Source organism: Limulus polyphemus, unplaced genomic scaffold, assembly GCF_000517525.1.
Source record: "Limulus polyphemus unplaced genomic scaffold, Limulus_polyphemus-2.1.2 Scaffold529, whole genome shotgun sequence".
Classification (NCBI taxonomy): Eukaryota; Metazoa; Arthropoda; class Merostomata; order Xiphosura; family Limulidae; genus Limulus; species Limulus polyphemus.
Genome location: NW_013666139.1, coordinates 278342 through 290470, shown reverse-complemented (window position 1 = coordinate 290470; position 12129 = coordinate 278342). Strand labels below are relative to the sequence as shown.

At 31.6% G+C, this 12129-nt stretch overlaps 1 protein-coding gene across 1 annotated transcript in view; it reads left to right on the top strand.

Moving 5' to 3' along the window:
* The window catches only part of LOC106458893 (neural-cadherin-like), a 109652-nt gene extending 108584 nt beyond the window's left edge, over window positions 1-1068 (top strand). Inside the window, exon 23 of the mRNA XM_022385251.1 lies at window positions 648-1068. Within this exon, the coding sequence (XP_022240959.1) occupies window positions 648-907 (260 nt within the window). The 3' untranslated portion in view covers window positions 908-1068. The remainder of the gene's footprint in view (window positions 1-647) is intronic.
* The last annotated feature ends 11061 nt before the right edge of the window (window positions 1069-12129 follow it).

The following is a 12129-nucleotide window of genomic DNA, read 5'->3' as shown; positions in this document are numbered from 1 at the left end:
AGTCTCGTCGTGTGCCATCACTATAAAGGATTAGTTTATACTAAACTCTACACATTATATAGGCTATGCTAAAGTGACGTTTAGGCAGTTTCTTTAACTATTATACATGATGTACATTTTTTGGGGGATGGTTAATGAAGGTATTCCAAAATGCAACATTAATTTCTTGATTACCTAATAAATAATTGATAACTCTGATATCAGTTACATAATACCATGTTGAACAGCACTCTGAAAAGGTCATGACATGTGCAATTTGACCCCCACTCATATGTACATAAGGTTAATGATAAGTCTGAAGTAAAGATTGTCATATATGAATGAGCTGAAGGAATGTTAAATTTACATCCTAGCCTTAACTTCAGCTAAAAAATATTTCTATTATAAAATTATGGGACATTTTCTTCATTAATTTATGACAGTGTTTTTTTCCATATAAACTGAACGTATTTCATTCAAATGTCTCATGATTTGATACATCAACATTTTCAGCTACGTGCTCTTAATAAAAGATGTAATGCAAAAAATATTTTTATTTACATTGTTTTAATACTGCAAAACTAATACATAGTGTATAAAGTAAATTTAGTTATACAATGTATTTTATTAATTATTCAGTCATTATTCTTATTAATTTGAACAAATAGTGCCACCTGGCAGTCAGCCTGATGTGGGAGATTTCATTCAAGATTATCTGAATAAATCAGATAATGATCCCAATGCCCTACTATTTGATGACCTGCAAAACTATGCCTATGAAGGGAGTGGAAGCATGGCAGGATCCCTTAGCTCATTGGCTTCAAGCAGTAATGATAATGAGCAAGACTTTGACAACCTCAATGGATGGGGCCCTCAGTTCTCCAAACTTGCTAATATGGATGATCATTGTGAAAGTGAAGAAGACTAGTTAATCATCACTGCACACCAACCTTGTTTTCAACTGCCTCTGCTGATCATTCCATTGCTCTCTCTCTTTAAGACCAGTGACAAGTTCACATTGGAGAGTGACAGTTCTAGCCAGACATACTGTATACTGAAAGGAACAAAATAAACTAGGATTTGTTGAAACTATTTTGCATTGTGTATATATGTATGTGTGAGAGGTGTTCTTTTATAGGCCCTACTTTATATATTTTGTGACAAAAATAGTGTCTTGCAATATGTATCATATTTCAGTATGTTCAGAAGTTTTTGTTTCCTTACTTGACTTGTGCTTTTGCAGAGCTTGATCATTTCCTGTAGATAAATTAAGGGTTTAGTAGTAACATGTACTATTTGCAGTCAAAGTCTTTGTGTTTATAGTATAACTTAAAGTTTTAACTGAACTTCTGTTGTTTAGCATTGGTATTAAGAACTTCGATAGCATCAGCATTTGTTTAAATATTTAACAGTATTTGACCCTTATAGAAGATCTGTTTTGGAAGCATAAAATTTATTGAGGAATTGTTCCTATGAGGTCGTAAAGTTACAGTGAAATTTTGGAAGATAAAAATTGGTAGGCGTATTGTGTTTAATTACTGAGTCATTTGTTCTGAAGAAAATTTGAACAATCAATTGATCATTCATACCACCTGCTCAACACTGGTTATCTCCTGAAGGCTGATCCGTAGTTTGTATGATATTATATTTGTTGTTATGTGTTTGTATTTCTGACTGCTCATTAGCATTTGTTCTGTCATCACTTTAGTAGCTAGGTAAACTTATAGTAGTTATGTTTCAATAAAAGCTGTCTGCTTTTATTCTGTCAAGTCACTTAAAATGTACTCATTGCTTTTCACACTTGCAACTCCATAAATTTTCTTAAGTCAAGCATTAAGAGAAAATAAAGCTTTAAATCAGAGACATCATTTACAAGGTTTGATATGAATATATAAAAAACCGTTTTTTTTTAATTTTGATACATTTCAAAAGATATAGAAAGATAAAAAGTACATTAAGATAAAGTTTTAAAATTTTGGTGCTTGATAAATCTCTATTGGTTATGAATTTTGTGTCAATAAACTGGTGTGTAGAGCTGTTTTTTCTTCAGGTACAATGATTTCATTGTTTAAAAATGTGAAATTTCAGCTGTAATGGCATTTATTATAGTATCCCACATTAGGTTTATTTATCGAAAAACAAACTGTAGTAGCAAAGTACAAGATTTACATTTTCTTTAAGAATTCTGTTTAAGCATATCAGTCATATGTTAAAAGTGCACCAAGCATTATAAAGCACCAGTTTGAACTGTAAACGGGATACTGTATATGATGAAAGTAAAATTTCTTTTAAAAACTAACCTTATAGATCCTACTTAGTTGATATAACTATCTTCAGAAGTTAAAGAACCATATATGTAGATGCAATTGTAAGATCCCGTATTTAAAAATATTCTAAACATTAGTAATACATATACATTTTCATTATCTGTTCATAATTTTTTAAGATCTTAACAACTTATAATGCTTTGCACTTAACACTCATCAACTTTGAATGTTCACATAGAAGTTAAGCAGAATGTCATACTTTGTGGGAATGTGGATTGGCAAAAGATTTTGCTTCATACATACATACATAAATATATTTACATGTATAACTTTCTAAGTCATGTTGAAATTGTAAATCTAAAATTTATACCTTATTGAATCTGTATATATGAACTACTGTTACATAAAGCTGAGATAAATGAAATTATAGTTTTTTTTATATAACAGTTACACAGCTAGTTGTTCTCATTTTTGTTGTTTATTGAATGATAATAAGTAACGACCTGCATGTATAATGCTGAATAAAAAATCAACGAAAAGCCCATTGTGACATGATTTGAGTTCTAGATGTTTTGGCATTTAACCTGACAGTATTATATTAATGGCAAAAGTAATGGATGCTTGCTTTGTAACAGACTAAAAATCTAATACCAAACCTGCCTTGAACTTAAATCATGTCACAATGGGCTTTTCGTTGATTTTTTATTTTTGAAAGCAAGAAGATGTCACTGTAAGCAAAACTAAAGCAAAGTTGTTTTATTTAATCATACAATAAAACAATGTGGGTGGCTCACTGTTTCACTGTATTCTCATCATTGTACATATAGCTGTTGTACACTTCTTTATATCATTGTCATTTTACATCAAGACCTTATTTAACCAAAAAATATCTTCAAAGCAGTATGTTTTTAAAATCGAAGAAATGAAACATGGAACCAGAAATATATATGGTGGGTTTCACTTTATTAAAGTTAATAAATTGTACTTTTCTGTTAGGAAATATAGCATACCCTTTCCGAGATATTTCGTTACATAAGACATGCCTTTCCAATTATTAACGAAGTGGTGTCAATCTTTCCATGATATTTTAGCTAATTTAAATTATATTATGATAAAAGTACTTTAACAAATATATTGAAGTTGTTTCTTACTATATGAGATGATAATTTCAATTCCCCTTTGCATGTTACTATCAACTTCTTTAACTCTTTCTATTTTTGTTACATTTACAAAACTTGTTGATTATAAAGTACAAACTGTGAAGTCACTCTGATATTTCTTTGTTTAAAGGCCAAACTGGTTTAGTCTTCTGGTATACTTCTATTGTAACTCCTGAATATACTTATCAATAATCTTACATGTTATTAATGACTTAAATTTATATTGATCAAAATGCATTTTAATGAGGTTCTCATAATTTGCTCAGTTTCAACAACAAACTTTTGTAGCTTCAAATAAACCCACAAGTTTGAAGGAATTCTGTGTATATTAGTAATGTAACTATTATATATTTTACAATTGATACAAAATCATTGGTAGCGAGTGGCTGCAGTATAGGTACCAACGATTTCGCAAGTTTATAAGTATGCTACTTAAGACTGTAAGAATTGGTCAGAGTGGGGTTCTTGTTTTGTGAATTTTAGAAAGTCTATATAAAATACCAAAGCGGGAGTCTATCAGATACAATGAGGCAGCAAAATTTTCGGATATGATATTTTTGTTTTAAGTTCTTTCGGGTATCTTTCGATTTTTTTCCTCACGTTAGATGGTAAGCGATAAAGTGTCATTGTTGAGGATTTTAAATTTGGCAGAGTCGTCAAGAATAGCTTCTATTTTGTTCAAGTGGTCATTTTTGTTACGAATAACGATGACATTGCCTTTGTGGGGCCGTGTAACATGAATATTTGTGTTTAGAGACAGATCTTTTAAGGCTGAGATTTCTTCAGGCCATAGAGGGTTAGGATGTCTCTTAGTATTATGATTATAAAAAGTAGAAAAACAAAGTTTTTTATTATCGTAATGAAATAATCAATTGATTGAACAAGAGTTCCTTTATCGTACGTTGGAAGGTCTCTTAGATTTCTGTATAGCAAATCGAAAGGGTAAAGAAAATTAGCAGAATTCAGTTTACGTGATGGAAGAGAGAAATTAAGACCTTTATCTAGGGCGGATTTACACTGATTATATATTGATTACTGATTACTTAGTTTAACAATCAGGTCGTCAAGATCAAAGATGATGGAGAAGCTATTACTCAGCATCAAAATGAATTAACTATTCCCGATTCTTTCCAGTTTGGTATCTTTCCACAATTAATATCTTGTCTGAGGCTCTTCACAGAAATCCTGAGGGTTTTTTGGGGACATTCTCTCCCTCCTTACTTCCACGTTGGCTCGTTTGTCGTCTTTGGCTCTGGCTTTACATATGTGGTTTCTCTGTTGTTGGGACCTACTGGGTTGGGATGCTGTCTTATCAAGGGCCCATTTACCTGTACCTTATCTTCGAGATTTATGTATGGCTCCGTTTCTATAGCTTTTCGTCTTTGATACGGTCCCGGAATTTTTGGAATCACGGGTGGCATCAGTCCCACAACAGTCTATTATTTCCCATCTGGTAGCCCATTTGTCTTAGTTGGAGCCAAGTGTGGCACCAGTTCCTGTCCTTCCCCTTCCCTACCCTTACCTGTCCCTCCTTCTAGAGGTGCCACAGCTCATTGTTTTCTTGATGACGCACAATACGTCGCCAACAGTTCCAGTAATTACCTGGTGGGTTCTGGTCCAGTGGGAGCTCGACTTGTGGCCTTTCTTCATCAATGGCGCCTGTTCATCAATGATGTTTGGGTTATCTAAGTTTTGTAGCTGAAATGACTCCAAGAAGTGGCATCTGGTAATTATCTAGATTATCTTCTAAGCACCAGTGATGATGGTGGGTTGTTTGTATCTTCGTGTACTGCTGTCTGATAACCCATATGTACCAGTGGAAAATCTTGATTCCAAAGTTTTAATGTTCATTGACATAAATGGTTAATTTATCAACAGTGTGTATGGTTGTATCTCTTCACCATACCATCAGAAGATGGATGAAGGGCTGTTATCCTGGTAATTTTGATACCAACGGTCTGAGACATTTCTGTAAACAAGCCTAATTCAAAGTTTTGTTCCTGATCTGAGTGAAGTTCAATAGGCACGCTAAACCTTGAAATAAATTCATTGACGAGTTTGCTATTAGAGTTTCTACTTCCTGGTTAGGAACAGTATATGTTTCTGGCTATATGGTGAAATAGCCTATCACAACTATGACAAGAAGTTTTCGTTGCGAGTATTAACCTTTTTTGTATGTCATCTTCATATTCGTGTCACAATGGTAAGTCTGTAGGAAAAAAACTGGGGTTTGATACACGTGTTGGATAAAGCACAGATAACCCATTGCGTAGCCTTGCGCTTAGCTACAAACAAAAAAAAAATCATACTGTTGTTATTTATACTTCTACTATCTGTTGATATGCAAAGGAAATTACTTTTTCTTAGGTTATCCACTGGGTGTCGCCACTTGCCACCTCAACTATTTGATATTAGTTCACGAACGACAGCAGGGCCGGTGTGTAAGGTCATTCCTGACTTTGAAATTCACAGGTGAAGGGGGGCCATTGCGTGCGAGAAACATGTGTTTATGCTGCCGTCGCCTGTCGACGACTTACTAGTTCCGTCCATACATGAGACTGTATATCGACTAATATGAACTCCTAACATAGCGCAGAAAAAAAAAAGAGACATATTTAGAAGTAGTGCAACAAATAAGAATAAACTGTTATTTGATAAAAATTATTCATTTTAATGTTTTGAATATACAATTGAAATCGCATGGTTTAAAGTCTAAATCTGAATTTAGTGCAGGTAAAAATAGTAGCCAAAAACCCTTCTGTAAATGAAAACCAATTACACAACAGTAATCATAATATAACCATATCATTACTTTGCGCCAAGCTTTCCCATTTTGTGAACATTCAATAATTCCCTTCTAGGTTTACTAATCGCTTAATTCTTTACTTGTTTACGTTAATAAACGCATTCATATTCATAAATTTTATTTGTATTGTTATTACGACTATTTGAAAGGTTAGTGAATCCTTGTAAAGAATTATATGCAAGTGTCTGCTAGTTAATAATTTTCTGGAAACACTACTAATCTTGTTAATAATTTCCAGACAGGAGATTTTGATAAGACATATATGTTTTTGAACAGCGAATCTTGAAAATAATTTAACTGAATTTAATAAAATTTTACCTAGTTATTTTATAATTCCCAAATTCCTATTTTATAGTTATTTGCATACCTTTATTGGAATTGTAAATAAACTTCTGAAGAAACATGTCTAAAGCGTACTTCCTTTTACTGCAAATACCGAAGAGTTACGTTAAAAATATATATATAAAGAAACACCTAAAGTCAAAAACTATTGAATAACAGCATTTCATCTTCGCTCATAAAATTAATGACGAGTAATTGTGGATGTTTAAACGATTATCATTCATATCTTAACAAAGGAAAATTTTCTAACTTCCTTATCGTTCATTTTTGTGTTAATGTTAGTTCCAGAAGCACAGATCAGATGTAAACCATCATAAGCTGAGAACATGCTTTTGTCGTTTGCTGTTAAGCTACACAATAGACTATCTGTGCTATGCCCACCACGGCCATCGAAACCCACTTTTTAGCGTTAGAAGCCTTCAAATTTACTATTGAACCACTGGGAGGACAGATCGAGAGCAGGAAATTTGCTTACAATTACAAGTGCAATTTACAGTTCAGTTTGAATCTTATTTAGATGAAAACTGAAACTATTGACTCAAGAACCTAAAAGGGGGACGTGGAAAATCTAAAATGGCGAATGTTTTAGTGGTTTAAATGACAGTGCTTTTAAGAATCAGTTTTCCCTGACAACTGAGGTTCGAATCTCACGGATGAAATCTTGTTTTTAATTAATTTTAAAATAATAATCAAAACAAGGTAGTGATATCTGACCAAAACATGTAAAAAAATCCAACCAAGTTACAATAAATGGGTCAGCCACACAAAGATGAGATATCAAAAAGATCCAAACAATATAAAAGGGCAGACTCTGTACAGATGTAATGTATAGGCGCGCCAGTAAAATGCGAAAAAAATGGAAAAGACGTGACCCCTTTATAAATTCATGTTATTGCTTGTTTCAGATGCAACAAAAAAGGAGCCTAAGTATTCACCATTTTTTTTCTATTTTATCTTGCCCACATTTATATCATATTTTTTACAGAGTTTGCCCCTTTATATATCTTTTGATGTCACATCTTTATATGGATGGTTGTACCCTGTATTCTAACTTGGCTGTTTTTGTAAATGGAAAACGGAAGAATAAGAGCCAAGTTATATAAAAGTAGAAACTTTATAAAGAAATTATGTAAAAGTGGATAACTTAAACAAAGGAAGGATTTCTCAGTCAAATATTCAAGCTTAGAAATAAATACAAAAAGGAAAGAAAATAATTATCCCTCAATAAAAAAAAAACCTATGTATGACTGGCTACTGAACTGCAAAAAAAGGAACCAAACAAGATAGGGATGGAAGTGGAAATAACTTGATCGGCTAATAATCAAATAGAAGAATAAGCCGTCTCGACTTTACATGGAGAATAAAATCCTTACATTATTGGCTTCCCCACATTATCTATCGAAAGTTGGATGTTTCAACAGGTTAGGCTGCCATGACAGGCGGCCATGATGCCATAGTTCAACAGAATGTCAACAGAGGGCGGAAACTAACTTATGGAGGGCTGAAATTATAGTTCGATACCAGCCAAGCAGCCATAATAGATGATTATGTAATAGTACCACAACGTAGAGAACGTGTTTCTAGGCAGCCATGAAACTGAATATAATCAATCACTACTTCGATAGTTAATTAAATCAACTATAAATAATTCGTCCTGAAAAAAGGACAGTGAACACTAATTCATTAATTAATAATTAAATCATTTTACCACAAAGTAGAGAACGTATTTCCAGGCCGCAATGACTCATACAATACATGTTTCATCATGTTGATAAATAATTAATTACATCATCCTTAAAAGGACGCTTAACTCTAATTCAATTATAATTAAATAGTCATAAAAAAAGGACGCTTAAAACTAATACATTTATAATTAATTCATCCTAAAATGGATGATACAATAATTATAACTTATGGTTTAAAGATTTTCAGTACTAATTCATTAATACATTCATATTAAAATCAAGTCCTAGAAAGAACATTACATTTCCTTAACATTTAATTAGTCCTACAAGGACAATAAAATATATAAAACTTACTCGCTCAAGGGATTAAAGATTTTCAGTACTAAGTTTTTACATTTCTTGTCCTAAAGGACTATAAGGCGCAGAAACCAGGGGAAAAAGAAAGCGATTGCTCCCTACCTACCTAGATTTGTGTACAGGGAGGAAGCGTCAGCCCTCAGCCTCATGGAGAGGAATTTCTATTACACTAAAAACAACGCAATTTCTTTTTACAGATTCTAAGTTTTCATTCGTCAAAATTTTCAAAAATTTACCAACAAATATATATATATATTATATAGTGTCACTAGTTCTTCAATAGCAATGATCTGACAATTTCAGGCTTGTTGAAAGTCGCTCTCCCTGCCACTGTTACTTACAGTAATTCTAATGATTATGTAATAGAACCACTTTAGGTACAAAACTAACACAATTTGCAATCTTTACCTTCTTGTATTGTTACGGAGAAATCAACACAGTAGGCCTAAGCAACTAATTAATCCCATCAACCTGCTCCTAAGTTATTGTTTAACTCTACGAAAACGTGTTTAAATGACGTTAAGATCATATGTGCGTGTAAATGTTAAAATACCCTTGAATTGTTATTATGCCTATGGTGTGAATTTTTTCAAGATTTATGCTTGAAACCAAAACCATTTATTAACACAACAGAAACAGTGCAGTTATGATTTATTTTGTATCAGTGACCACAGACTTTTACATTATATAATACATAATATTCACTATTCCTTTGTGCTTACAAAGTACAAAAGCATAAAATGGCGTTTACATGGACAACATGAGAGATATTTACATATTTACAAGTCCTATTTCTAAACACAGACGTATACTTAACATCGAAAATTATTCTTTTAATAAATTCACATGAGCTTTTTCATCATCTTACACATTAGCAAGAAGCACCAATTTCCAACAACTTGTAATGAATCACATAATCTTGGCAACAAATAATGCATTAGATTTTTTTTATTACAAAACACTTTTAGTGGTGATATTGAGTTTGTTTTAATTGAAAACGATTTATAATCACATCGCCTTCAAAACAGTAAAATACAATTACAACTTAAGTCATAGCAATCAAGTTAATATAAGATTCTGTTAAAACGAAATCTGCGTTTACATTTCGTTCACAAAAAGTTAGATGATGCCAAGTTAAGGATATAATAACTTTTTATGCTCCAAAAAAGACAGCTTGATTTTTCTGTAATTTTTAACTATTTTTAGCAGCTTTTGTGTTTAACATAAGTTCTAATTCATGAATAAATATAAAATCTAGTAAGATAATCATATACACAACATATACTGGACAAAATTAAAACATTATAAAAATTACCTTTTAAACCTTTAAGAAAAATATCAAAATGATAAATTTAAAGTATCTTCTCAGAAATAAATAACGTTAAGCCTAGAAAAATAATCATAAAGTGTGGAATATTCTAAGATTTGTAGATTTAAATTTAAATGTTCTCATTATAGCTTAATTCAATCAGAAGCACAAAGAAAGTGAACAGTTTGTTTGTTATTAAACACAAACGTAATGGAAGTAACCAGAAAAACAAACAACAAAAACGATACACATTTTCCCATATGTAAACTATTTCTTTGCATGATTTCACTTAACATGTACTTAAATCTTTTAATCAACACGGCTATTCACATACATAAAAACAACATTTTAAAATATTTGGTGTATCATCACAATGATAAATTTATATTAGGTATCCCTACTAGATCTAGAACCGCGGGAAAGTATTAGGAGGTCTAGAAAATACTCAAAACACATAATACTGTTTATTACTTCAAAAACGAAAGAAAATACATTGACTGGCACAACACAGGAACTGTAGATGCTCTTTGCAATTGTTTTAAAATAACTATAATTTAAAACATCAAAGAATATTCATCTGGTTTTGTCTTTTCATTCAACTAAACTAAACAATATTAAACAGGTAGACCGAAAATAATGTAAAAAATTCCAGAACTGTAAATGTTAACTTTTAGATACATTTTACTAACTTTTCTCCATTTAAAACTAATGTCACGGAACTGTCTGGTGATTTGTGTTATAAATATACGTAGTATAGTAAAGCACGATTTATAATAACCAGTATGACAAAAATTGGAATATTGTATTGCTTTCAAAGCAATAAAGAGATCCTTCAGAAAAATTAGCTAAATAAATTGAGCTTTCCATTCCACTGTCAATAAAGTATTCGTAAAACTGTACAAATACAAAAACTCTTGACAAACTCGGCAATTTCATCGTCCACTCTGAGGTAACGCCCCAAACGGTAAAAACAGTCTAAAACAAAAACATTTTTTAATATTAACGACCTTTGGTATGATTATTACTTGACTTAATGAATTATGACAGGCTTTAGACGATAACGTGCACCGTGATCAAATACAACAACAACAATATGTTAATGATGCTCAGTAATGTAAAGAAAATCACAATAAATTAAATACTAGAATAACACACGAATAATTGAGTTTACTTACACACTGGATTAAACACAGATCTCATTCTATAAAATTGGAATGTAAACAAAGTGAAGCGGATTTTACTTCGACAACCTTTAATAAGATTTAGAAACAATAGTCTAAAAATGTTCACTTATTTTGTGATTTGGTTGTTCTAAGGAAAGATTGATTTGTTTCTCTGTGCTTAGCTGATATATTGATGGCCACACATACGACCATAAAGTAGTTTACCGGCATGACTGGACTAGATGAAATATATATATTTTTACAAATACTTAATAAAGATAATTTAGGCTGACTACATCTGTAATATACTTAACTATAAATAATTTAATGTGCCATCTTTATCAAAATTTTAGAAGTAGTAAAGTATTTCAAAACTTCTCTTCTTTTGTTATTAACGGCGAATTATTGTCAACGATCTAAATATTGAAAACAACATGTACATTTTATTTACACATTTGAAAACTGTTCATAATTTCTTTTTCTTTTCAGAAAAGTACATCCTGTACGTCAGTTGGAGTTTCTGGTTGTGAACTTGATGAAGAGTTTGAAGCTAGGCTAGTTTTGTTACCGCTAGGAGGTGTTGTATTAGACTTCGCCAGTGTTGTTTGAGATGTGTTTCTGTTTGATTCAACAATTTCTTCTATTTGTTCCACGCAGCACCAAATTGTTTTCTAAAATAAGGAATAAAAAATAATAAATCTAAAATTCAAGCAACAGTCAATTTTTTTACAAAAAGGAATATAAAAGACTAAAGTTAAAATTATAATTCCTCAAACCTACCTTTGACCACACCGTGGGGCTTTTAGCATTATAAGGTATCTGTATTTCAAATTGAAAATAATAAATTTATAACTAATATGTTAGTATCAATATGCATTATAAATCTCATGTCAAGACTTCTCAAATAAATACTTTATCCAGTCTGTGACATTACTTCAATCATACAGTTAATGTTTTCACGCAAATAAATTATTCCCCAATTATTGTTTGTTTGTTTTGAATTTCGCGCAAAGCTACACGAGGGCTATTTGCGCTAGCCATCCCTAATTTAGCAGTATAAG